The sequence below is a fragment of the Delphinus delphis genome, chromosome 17 (genome assembly GCF_949987515.2).
Source record: "Delphinus delphis chromosome 17, mDelDel1.2, whole genome shotgun sequence".
In the NCBI taxonomy this organism is placed as follows: Eukaryota; Metazoa; Chordata; class Mammalia; order Artiodactyla; family Delphinidae; genus Delphinus; species Delphinus delphis.
This window is the reverse complement of record NC_082699.1, coordinates 62,147,409-62,159,590: the sequence shown is the minus strand read 5'-3', so window position 1 is coordinate 62,159,590 and position 12,182 is coordinate 62,147,409. Positions and strand designations below refer to the sequence as shown.

General features: G+C 39.8%; 1 protein-coding gene across 9 annotated transcripts in view; it reads right to left on the bottom strand.

Moving 5' to 3' along the window:
- COL14A1 (collagen type XIV alpha 1 chain) overlaps positions 1-12,182 on the bottom strand; it is a 267,475-nt gene that overhangs the window by 81,565 nt on the left and 173,728 nt on the right. For all 9 annotated transcript variants that reach the window (XM_059995120.1, XM_059995114.1, XM_059995119.1 and 6 more), the window contains 5 exons: positions 11,558-11,681; positions 11,223-11,366; positions 9,880-10,044; positions 9,255-9,293; positions 8,934-9,072 (listed from right to left, as the gene is read on the bottom strand). In XM_059995120.1, coding sequence (XP_059851103.1) covers positions 8,934-9,072; positions 9,255-9,293; positions 9,880-10,044; positions 11,223-11,366; positions 11,558-11,681 — 611 coding nt within the window. The remainder of the gene's footprint in view (positions 1-8,933; positions 9,073-9,254; positions 9,294-9,879; positions 10,045-11,222; positions 11,367-11,557; positions 11,682-12,182) is intronic.

Sequence of the window (12,182 nt, the reverse complement as noted above, 5' to 3'; positions counted from 1 at the left end):
AGCTTTGACTTTTATGCCAAGGGGAATGAGGAATCACTGGCAGATTTTGGAGTGACATGATCTGATTTATACATAAAAAAAAAAAAAAAACATCTGACAGCTACTTGGAGAACAGACTCCAAGAAGGCAAGGGTAGCAGCAGGAAGACCAGTTAGGAGGCTGCTGTAATGATGTAGGGAATAGATGATGGTACCTCATATCAGGGTGATGACAATAGAGGCAGTGAGAAGGAAGAGACAATTAGGATTCCTTGGTGGATTGATGTGGGGCATAAGACAAACAGAGGAGTCCAGCTTCTTTGCCTAAGAAACTCGTTAAATGTAGTTAACATTAAGATGAAAAAGGTCATAGGGGAAGCTGGTTCTGGAGGTAAGATCAGGGATGTGGTATTGAACCTATAAAGTATGAGATGCCTATGAGACATCCAAGTAGAGATATCTAGTAAGCAATTAAATATGTAGGTCTAAATTTGGGGAAGTAGATCTGGACTGGAAGTATAAAATTTAGGAGTCCTTGGCATATAGATGGGGTTCAACACTACGATACTGAAAAGATCACTGGGAAGAAGGGACAGACAGAGAAAACAAGGAGGTTCTGAGCAAGTCCTGGTCCCTCCAACATGAAGAGGTGGAGGAGAAAAGAAGAGCCAGCACTGAAAAGGTACAGCCCCTAATGTAGACAGAAACTAGAAGCAGTGTGTATCCCAGAGGCCCAAGGAGGAGAGTAAATCCAGGAGGAAGATATAACCAACTGTATAAAATGCTGGTGACAGGTCGAGTGAGATAAAGGCTGGGAACAACAAATGAATGGATTTAGCAAGGTCGGGGGTGAGGGCATTGCTGGCCGGATGAACAATTTCAGTGGAGTGGTAGAAGATTTTCCTTCGGCAATTCTCATTTTTGTCTAGGCCTCCAGGAATGATTTTCAAATATCCATTTTAATAGTCATCACTAGACAGTGTAAAAAAACCTGTCGAAAGGTAACGTCAGATGTTGGATTTATCTAAAACTACAGATAGTACTGTAATTAGCTTGAATTCAATAAACAGTATTTTGGAAGAAGTTAGAAATGCAACTTGATTACAAATTGGACAGATTAATTTAATACTCGAAAATGATCTCCTCCACCTTTTCATGCATATGTGCACACTATATCAAAACATGGGCACAGAAAAAGTTTCACATTAAAATACTGAAGGCATTTTGAGACAAAAAAATGAATATTTGGAATGTAAAGTTGCAGGTGACATCTTGAGAGATAACCCCTTAAACCAGGAACTCCTAATTTGTAATTTCAAGTACCTCTGGAGATTTCAGAACTGTTGAAATAGCGCCAGGAATCCCTAGGTGCATCATAGACTGTAGAATAACTAGATAATTAATTTTTTAACACCTTAATGGGAATATAATTGCTTTACAATGTTGCATTAATTTCTGCTGTATAACAAAGCAAGTCAGCTATATGTATACATATATCACCATAGCCTCTCTCTCTTGAGTCTCCCTCCACCCTCCCTACCCCACCCCTCTAGGTGGTCACAGAGCACCGAGCTGATCCCCCTGTGCTATGGAGCTGCTTCCCACTAGCTGTCTATTTAACATTTGGTAGTGTATATATGTCCATGCCAATCTCTCACTTCATCCAAGCTTACCCTTCCCCCTCCCCGTGTCTACAAGCCCATTCTCTACATCTGCGTCTTTATTCCTGTCCTGTGTTAGGTTCATCAGAACTTCTTTTTTTTCCTTTAGATTCCATATATATGTGTTAGCATACGGTATTTGTTTTTCTCTTTCTAACTTCACTCTGTATGACAGACTCTAGGTCCATCCACCTCATTACAAATAACTCAATGTCGTTTCTTTTTATGGCTGAGTAATATTCCATTGTACATATGTGCCACATCTTCTTTATCCATTCATCTGTTGACAAACAAATTGGTTGCTTCCATGTCCTGGCTATTGTAAATAGTGCCGCAGTGAATATTGTGGTACATGACTCTTTTTGAATTATGGTTTCTCAGGATATATGCCCAGTAGTGGGATTGCTGGGTCATACAGTACTTCTATTTTTAGTTTTAAAGGAACCTCCATACTGTTCTCCATAGTGGCTGTATCAATTTACATTCCCACGAACAGTGCAGGAGGGTTCCCTCTTCTCCACACCCTCTCCAGCATTTATTGTTTGTAGAGTTTTTGATGATGGCCATTCTGACTGGTGTCAGGTGATACCGCATTGTAGTTTTGATGTGCATTTCTCTAATGATTATTGATGTTGAGGATCCTTTCATGTGTTTGTTGGCAATCTGTATATCTTCTTTGAGAAATGTCTATTTAGGTCTTCTGCCCATTTTTGGATTGGGTTGTTTGTTTTTTTGATATTGAGCTGCATGAGCTGCTTGTAAATTTTGGAGATTAATCCTTTGTCTGATGATTCATTTGCAAATATTTTCTCCCATTCTGAGGGTTGTCTTTTGGTCTTGTTTATGGTTTCCTTTGCTGTGCAAAAGCTTTTAAGTTTCATTAGGTCCCATTTGTTTATTTTTGTTTTTATTTCCATTTCTCTAGGAGGTGGGTCAAAAAGGATCTTGCTGTGATTTACATCATAGTGTTCTGCCTATGTTTTCCTCTAAGAGTTTTACAGTGTTCGGTCTTATATTTAGGTCTTTAATCCACTGTGAGTTTATTTTTGTGTATGGTGTTAGGGAGTCTTCTAACTTCATTGTTTTACATGTAGTTGTCCAGTTTTCTGAGTACCACTTACTGAAGAGGCTGTCTTTTCTCCATTGTATATTCTTGCCTCCTTTATCAAAGATAAGGTAACCATATGTGTGTGGGTTTATCTCTGGCCTTTCTATCCTGTTCCATTGATCTGTATTTCTGTTTTTACCCAGTACCATACTGTCTTGATTACTGTAGTTTTTTAGTATACTCTGAAGTCAGGTCACCTGATTCCTCCAGCTCTGTTTTTCTTCCTCAAGATTGCTTTGGCTATTCGGGGTCTTCTGTGTTTTCATACAAACTGTGAAATTTTTTGTTCTAGTTCTGTGGAAAATGCCATTGGTAGTTTGATAGGGATTGCATTGAATCTGTAGATAGCTGTGGGTAGTATAGTTATTTTCACAATGTTGATTCTTCCAATCCAAGAACATGGTATATCTCTCCATCTGTTTGTATCATCTTTAATTTCTTTAATCCCTGTCTTATAGTTTTCTGCATACAAGTTTTTGTCTCCTTAGGTAGGTTTACTCCTAAGTATTTTATTCTTTTTGTTGCAGTGGTAAATGGGAGTGTTTCCTTAATTTCTCTTTCAGATTTTTCATCATTACTGTATAGGAATGCAAGAGATTTCTGTGCATTAATTTTGTATTCTGCTACTCTACCAAATTCATTTATTAGCTCTAGTAGTTTTCTGGTGGCATCTTTAGGATACTCTGTAGTATCATGTCATCTGCGCACAGTGACACTTTTACTTCTTCTTTTCCGATGTGGATTCCTTTTATTTCTTTTTCTTCTCTGATTGCTTTGGTTAAAACTTCCAAAACTATGCTGAATAATAGCGGTGAGAGTGGGCAACCTTGTCTTGTTCCTAATCTTAGAGGAAATGGTTTCAGTTTTTCACCATTGAGAATGATGTTGGCTGTGGGTTTGTCATATATGGCCTTTATTATATTGAGGTAGGTTCTCTCTATGCCTACTTTCTGGAGAGTTTTTATCCTAAATGGGTGTTGAATTTGGTCAAAAGCTTTTTCTGCATCCATTGAGATTATCATATGGGTTTTATCCTTCAATTTGTTAATATGATGTATCACATTGATTGATTTGCATATACTGAAGAACCCTTGCATTCCTGGGATAAACCCCACATGATCATGGTGTATGATCCTTTTAATGTGCTGTTGGATTCTGTTTGCTAATATTTTGTTGAGGATTTTTGCATCTGTGTTCATCAGTGATATTGGCCTGTAGTTTTTTTTTATGAAATCTTTGTCTGGTTTTGGTACTAGGGTGATGGTGGCCTCGTAGAATGAGTTTGGGAGTGTTCCTCCCTCTGCTATATATTTGGAAGAATTTGAGAAGGATAAGTGTTAGGTCTTCTGTAAATGTTTGATAGAATTCGCCTGTGAAGCTATCTGGTCCTGGGCTTTTGTTTGTTGGAAGACTTTTAATCACAGTTTCAATTTCAGTGCTTGTGATTGGTCTGTTCATATTTACTATTTCTTCCTAGTTCAGTCTCGGAAGGTTGTGCTTTTCTGAGAATTTGTCCATTTTTTCCAGGTTGTCCAGTTTATTGGCATATAGTTGCTTGTAGTAATCTCTCATGCTCCTTTGTATTTCTGCAATGTCAGTTGTTTCTTCTCCTTTTCCTTTTCTAATTCCGTTGATTTGAGTTTTCTGCTTTTTTTTCTTGATGAGTCTGGCTAATGGTTATCAATTTTGTTTATCTTCTCAAAGAACCAGCTTTTAGTTTTATTGATCTTTGCTATCATTTCCTTCATTTATTTTTCATTTATTTCTAATCTGATCTTTATGATTTCTTTACTTCTGCTAACTTTAGGGTTTTTCTGTTCTCCTTTCTCTAATTGCTTTACATGTAAGGTTAGGTTGTTTATTTGAGATGTTTCATGTTTCTTGTTCCTTGAGGTAGGATTGTATTGCTATAAACTTCCCTCTTAGAACTGTTTTTGCTGCATCCCATAGGTTTTGGTTCATCGTGTTTTCACTGTCCTTTGTCTAGGTATTTTTTGATTTCCTCTTTGATTTCTTCATCAATCTCTTGGTTATTTAGTAGCCTATTGATTAGCCTCCATGTGTTTGTATTTTTTACAGTTTTTTTTCCTGTTATTGATATCTAGTCTTATAGCGTTGTTGTTGGAAAAGATACTTGATACTATTTCAATTTTCTTAAAGTTACCAAGGCTTGATTTGTGAGCCAAGATATGATGTATCATGGAGAATGTTCCATGGCACTTGAGAAGAAAGTGTATTCTTTCTTGTTGTTTTGGGATGGAATGTCCTATAAATAACAGTTAAGTCCATCTTGTTTTATGTATCATTTAATGCTTTTGTTTTCTTATTTATTTTCATTTTGGATGATCTGTCCATTGGTGAAAATGAGGTGTTTAAGTCCCCTACTATTATTGCATTACTGTCAATTTCCCCTTTTATGGCTGTTAGCCTTTGCCTTAGGTATTGAGGGGTTCCTAGGTCGGGTGCATAAATATTTACAATTGTTTTATCTTCGTCTTGGATTGATCCCTTGATTATTACGTATTGTCCTTCTTTGTCTCTTGTAATAGCCTTTATTTTAAAGTCTATTTTGTCTGATATAAGAATTGCTACTCCAGCTTTCTTTTGATCTATTTGCATGGAATATCTTTTTCTGTCCCTTCACTTTCAGTCTGTATGTGTCCCTAGGTCAGAAGTGGGTCTCTTGTAGGCAGCATATATATAGGTATAGTTTTTGTATCCATTCAGCCAGTCCATGTCCTTTGGTTGAGCATTTAATCCATTTACGTTTAGGGTAATTATCAATATGTACGTTCCTATTACCATTTTCTTAATTGTTTTGGATTTGTTATTGTAGGTCTTTTCCTTCTCTTGTGTTTCCCACTTAGAGAAGTTCCTTTAGCATTTGTTGTAAAGCTGTTTTGGTGGTGGTGAATTCTCTTAGCTTTTGCTTGTCTGTAAAGGTTTTAATTTCTCCGTCAAATCTGAATGAGATCCTTGCTCGGTAGAGTAATCTTGGTTGTAGGTTTTTCCCTTTCATCACTTTAAACATATCCTGCCACTCCCTTCTGGCTTGCAGACTTTCTGCCGAAAGGTCAGCTGTTAACCTTATGGGGATTCCCTTGTGTGTTACTTGATTTTCCCTTGCTGCTTTTAATATTTTTTCTTTGTATTTAATTTTTGATAGTTTGATTAATATGTGTCTTGGCATGTTTCTCCTTGGCTTTATCCTGTATGGGACTCTCTGTGCTTCCTGGACTTGATTGACTATTTCCTTTCCCATATTAGGGAAGTTTTCAACTGTAATCTCTTCAAATATATTCTCAACCCCTTTCTTTTTCTCTTCTTCTTCTGGGACTCATATAATTTGAATGTTGGTGCGTTTAATTTTGTCCCAGAGGTCTCAGAGACTGTCCTCAATTCTTTTCATTTTTTTTTCTTTATTCTGCTCTGCGGTAGTTATTTCCACTATTTTACCTTCCAGGTCACTTATCTGTTTTTTTGCCTCAGTTATTCTGCTATAGATTCCTTCTAGAGAATTTTTAATTTCATTTTTTGTATTGTTCATCACTGTTTTTCTCTTTTAGTTCTTCTAGGCCCTTGTTAAATGTTTCATCTATTTTCTCCCTTCTATTTCCAAGATTTTGGATCATCTTTACTATTATTATTCTGAATTCTTTTTCAGGTAGACTGTCTATTTCCTCTTCAGTTATTTCATCTGGTGGGTTTCTACTTTGCTTCTTCATCTGCTGAATATTTCTTTGTCTTCTCATTATGTTTAACTTACTGTGTTTGGGATCCTTTTCGCAGGCTGCAGGTTCATAGTTCCCATTTTTTTGATGTCTGCCCCAGTGGGTGAGGTTTGTTCAGTGGCTAGTGTAGGCTTCCTGATGGAGGGGACTGGTGCCTGTGTCCTGGTGGGTGGGGCTGGATCTTGTCTTTCTGGGAGGCAGGACCTCGTCTGGTGGTGTGTTTTGGGGTAAACAAAACTCACATAGTAAAACCTTACTATGATTTTAGGCAGCCTCTCTGCTAATGTGTGGGGTTGTGTTCCTGTCTTGCTTGTTGATTGGCATGGGGCATCCAGCACTGAAGCTTGCTGGTCGTTGAGTGGAGCTGGGTCTTAGCGTTAAGACAGAGATCTCTGGGAGAGCTCGCGCCGATTGATATTACATGGGGCCAGGGGCTCTCTGATGGTCTAATGTCCTGAACTCGGCTCTCCCACCTCATAGGCTCAGGCCTGACACCAGGCCAGAGCACCAAGACCCTGTCAGCCACAAAGCTCAGAAGAAAAGGGAGAAAAAGAGAAAGAAAAAATAATAATAAATCAAAAATAATAATAATAATTTAAAAAGAAGAGGGCAACCAAACCAATAAACAAATCCACCAATGATAACAAGCGCTAAAAACTATACTAAGATAAACCTAGAAATCAGAAACAAATCAGCCGCAGACAGCAAACCCCAAGTCTACAGTTGCTCCCAATGTCTACTGCCTCAATTTTGGGATGATTTGTTGTCTATTCAGGTGTTCCAGAGATGCAGGGTACATTAAGTTGACTGTGGGGATTTAATCCACTGCTCCTGAGGCTGCTGGGAGAGATTTCCCTTTCTCTTCTTTGTTTGCATAGCTCCTGGGGTTCAGCTTTGGATTTGGACCCACCTCTGCATGTAGGTCATCTGAGGGCATCTGTTCCCACACAGACAGGAGGGGGTAAAACAGCGGCTGATTAGGGGGCTCTGGCTCACTCAGGCCAGGGTTGGGAGGGGTACAGAATGTGGGGCAAGCCTGCGGTGGCACAGGCCAGTGTAACGTTGCAAAAGCCTGAGGCGGGCTGTGTGTTATCCCGGGGAAGTTGTCCCTGGATCACGGGACCGGCAGTGGCGGGCTGCACAGGCTCCCAGGAGGAGAGCTGTGGATAGTGACCTGTGCTCGCACACAGGATTCTTGGTGGTGGCAGCAGCAGCTTTAGCATTTCATGCCCAGCTCTGTTGTCCGCGCTGATAACCCCAGCTCGTGCCCATCTCTGGAGCTCGTTTAGGCAGTGCTCTGAAACCCCTCCCCTCGCACACCCTGAAACAATGGTCTCTTGCCTCTTTGGCAGGTCCAGACTTTTTCCCAGATGCCCTCCTGGCTAGCTGTGGCGCACTAGCCCCCTTCAAGCTGTGTTCACACAGCCAACCCCAGTCCTCTCCCTGCGCTCCGACTGAAGCCCAAGCCTCAGCTCCCAGCCCCGCCCACCCCGGCGGGTGAGCAGACAAGCTTCTCAGGCTGGTAAGTGATGGTCGGCACAGATCCTCTGTGCGGGAATCTCTCCGCTTTGCCCCTTGCACCCCTGTTGCCGTGCTCTCCTCCGTGGCTCCAAAGCTTCCCCGCCACCCACCTCCCGTCTCCACCAGTGAAGGGGCTTCCTAGTGTGTGGAAATTTTTCCTCCTTCACAGCTGCCTCCCAGAGGGGCAGGTCCCATCCCTACTCTTTTGTGTCTGTTTTTTCTTTTTTCTTTTGCACTTCCCAGGTACATGGGGATTTTCTTGCTTTTTGGGAAGTCTGAGGTCTTCTGCAGCATTCAGTAGGTGTCCTGCAGGAGTTGTTCCACAGGTAAATGTATTTCTGATGTATTTGTGGGGAGGAAGGTGATCTCCTTGTCTTACTCCTCCACTATCTTGAAGGTCCCCCCAATAATGTGATTTTTACATCAACTATATGGAGTTGCTGTTGTGACTTCTCCAGGATAAAAACCATCTGAATTCATGGCACTATCTTAAAATGGTTCAGGGTGTGGATTCTGGGATCTGCAGGTGCAAATCCCAGCATGGTCTTCAACAAAATATGTGATCTCACTCAAGTCATTTAGCTTCTTTATGCTTTAGTTTTGTTATTTATAAAACCAAGATAATAAATGACTCTACTTCATAGAGTTATTGGGAGGTTTGAGTGAGTTACTAGCATTTAGAACAATGCCTGGTCTGTGGTAGTGCTATGTAAGTACTAACTATCTTTATATTTTGCTGAGATGAACAAATATGAAAGTTCAAGCAGCATTATGTGTAGGTCTAACATTTTTAAAGAAATCTAAACATCATCTGCTCTATCCATCATGGAAAATCCTGCTGGGAATTATTACAGCATATTTCTAGTTGATATCATTTCCACAGTGCGATATAATAAACAATAATTGACTTTAGTATCTTGCAATGGAAACATACTTGGTTGGCTGGGAAACCAGGGCATCTTTATGAAGTTGATAACAAGGATACACATTGAAGGTACCAGGCTCCATAGAAACCCCTTCCACCGATGAAAATTCCTTTTCAACCAAACCAAACATTTCCATCATCTTAAATCCTTAAAAAAAAAAAAAAGAAAGAAAGAAAGAAAAAGAAAAAAAACAGGGATAGAGAAAAAGAATAAACAGGCACTTTAGGATTTTAAATTTCAAAATTAGTCTATTAAGGATGAAAAAATCTGGACCCAAAATGGGAGTTATTTAATATATTTGTATTTGGAAAATTTGCGAAACTGCATACCTGCAAGATCAATGTCATCCTTATGCACCAGTGGGCAGGCTGGAAGACAAAACAAACAAGATAAAACCCTAATTCAGATATTTTCCAAACATATTCTTTCCTTGTCCTGAGAACAGGAAGCTAACAATCTTGACGGAAGTCAGTTGTGGAGGGAATCCACACCACATGTGGCTACAGCTTTCTGTGGATTTGTAAAGACTGAAACACTCTCACTTTTTGTTTTAAAACCAAAGGGTCCCAACTTCCTTCTCCTCTCCTGGGTCCATTAAAATCGATGGTGGTCACTTGATAGCATGTCTTGGGAGAAGTCCCACTTCTAATGTGTTACCCTGATGAGCAGGCTTAACACATTTTTGAAAACTATCTGCTATAGCTGTTTAAGAGAGTTGCTTTTAAATACAGACCCTCGTCTTTTTAGGGAAAGTCTTTATCAACCTAAAACCCTGAACCAAGGAGAGGTAAGGTTTACTTCCCATATGCTTGAAACCACAAAACTTAATGTCTGCATAACAAATAGCTTCTCCAAGTCAATTTTCTCCCTTCGGATCAGGATGGTACTCATTATTTAACTGGTATAAATATCTCAGCATTTAAGCAATGTAAGTGCAAATTCCAAAGAACTAACTTGCTGACGCGGTTTCACAGACAAAAGTAATCAATTCATCTTCAATTTTCTTAAAGGCGTCAAAGTCATCCACAAAGAAGACATGCCGGGCGCTGGGCTTACTGCCAATGCTAACCAACTCTGAGTAATCTGCATCAGCCACGCCGACTGCAAAAATGCTGTAGCCTGTGGTAAAAGGGGAACAGATTTCTGATGACTTTAAATCGCAGCAAACACAAATAATGCAATATGAGACACGTCCAAATATTTAAAACATGTTTATTTAGGAGGGCCAGTGGGGGTGGATAATTCACTCTTTACAGTTCTTCAGAATTCTGCATGCACATAATTTACTCTATGATAATTAACCCATCATCCTCTAAAGAAAGTTTCCACTTTATTTATTTATTTTTTTTCACAGTACGCGGGCCTCTCACTGTTGTGGCCTCTCCCATTGCGGAGCACAGGCTCCGGATGCGCAGGCTCAGTGGCCACGGCTCACGGGCCCAGCCGCTCTGTGGCATGTGGGATCTTCCCCAACAGGGGCACGAACCTGTGTCCCCTGCATCGGCAGGCAGACTCTCAACCACTGCGCCACCAGGGAAGCCCCGAAAGTTTCCACTTTAAAGAAGCTTAAGAGAGTCAGTGTTTGAGACAAAATAGTTACCATTTGAGTAACATCTTTATTTTTGCATATTTTTAATAATGATTTTAGTATTTATGGGAAAAAGTGCAATTGAAACAAAAAAAGTTTTGGGTTTTTTTGGTTTTGTTTTGTTTCATTTTCAGAAGTAGAAACTGAGATATTACAGGCTTAGAAGCCTGAGGTGGGTCACAGTTCAATGCTTGGCAAATACATACTAAGCTAGTCTTTGCTCATACAGATCTTATAGAATGCAATCTTCACATTTTGTGTTCTCCATTTTACAAGTGAGGAGGCTGAGGCTGAGGAGTTTCTGTGATCAGTTTCCCTCCCCTGGTCCTTTTCATAGTATTGCACTTAATTTTCTTTCTTTTCCTTTTTTTTCTTTTTGACCACACAGCATGACAGGGATCAAACCTGTGCCCCCTGCAGTGGAAGCATGGAATCTTAAACAAATGGATCGCCAAGGAAGTCCTATAGTGCACTTAATTGATGGAGTTGCTTATATAGGGCATCCTGTATGTAACAAAAGTACTGGAGAAAATACAGCAAAATCATAGGTTTGTAACCTGGAAACTTTTAAAAATCACATTGTCCAGTTAATATTAAGAAAGATTTAGAAACACTTTAGTCATGCTGATGTAGCCTATAAATGTCTATACAGAAAACAAGGCTAACGGTATTATTGGTAGCCACTGTTGCTTATCTGTGTAAAACTTACCATCTGATTGCATCTCCCTGGAGATTTTGCTCACATCGTCTTGTGATCTTCCATCAGTTATAACCACGATGACCTTCGGGATGCCTCTTCTGGTTCCTGACTCTGCAGTAAACAAGCTATCTCGGACATGCTTAATTGCTTTTCCTGAAACAAAGGAAGGCAACAATTCAATTTCATTTCCTCCCTTGCTAGAGATGGAAGAGTGGGAATGAAGTTCTTAAGTCAATGAAAAACCTATTTTTAAAAAAATCTATATTACTATGCTTCAAAAAGAAGTCATTTCAGTAATTAGTAATAATTATTTCGGGTCTTACCTGGGCTTCTTGTGGTCTTACCTGTTTTTGTATTTCCTCCTTTGTACGAGATATGTTTAATTGCATCAAGAACAGTCTCTTTGGTTTTGTAAGAGTTAAGTTTAAATTCTGTCCTGGGGTCATCAGTGAACTGGACCATTGCAACCTAGAGAGAGAAGGTGTGTTCATTTTTATGTATATTGTAGACTTCCTCTCTGCCAGAGAGCACACACTATAGAATGATTACAACTACAGTTTTTTTTAAATTAATTAATTTATTTATATTTTTAATTTTTGGCTGTGTTGGGTCTTTGTTGCTGCATGCAGGCTTTCTCTAGTTGCGGTGAGTGGGGGCTTCTCTTTGTTATGGTGTGTGGGCTTCTCACTGCAGTGGCTTCTCTTATTGCGGAGCATGGGCTCTAGGCACGTGGGCTTCAGTTGTTGTGGCTTGAGGGCTCTAGAGCGCAGGCTCAGTAGTTGTGGCACACAGGCTTAGTTGCTCTGTGATATGTGGGATCTTCCCAGACCAGGGCTCAAACCCGTGTCCCCTGCATTGGCAGGTGGATTCTTAACCACTGCACCACCAGGAAGTCCTACAACTACAGTTTTAATTTCTTTTTTAACCCAGTCCACAATTTCCTTGGTTTAAACCATACAAGTTACATAC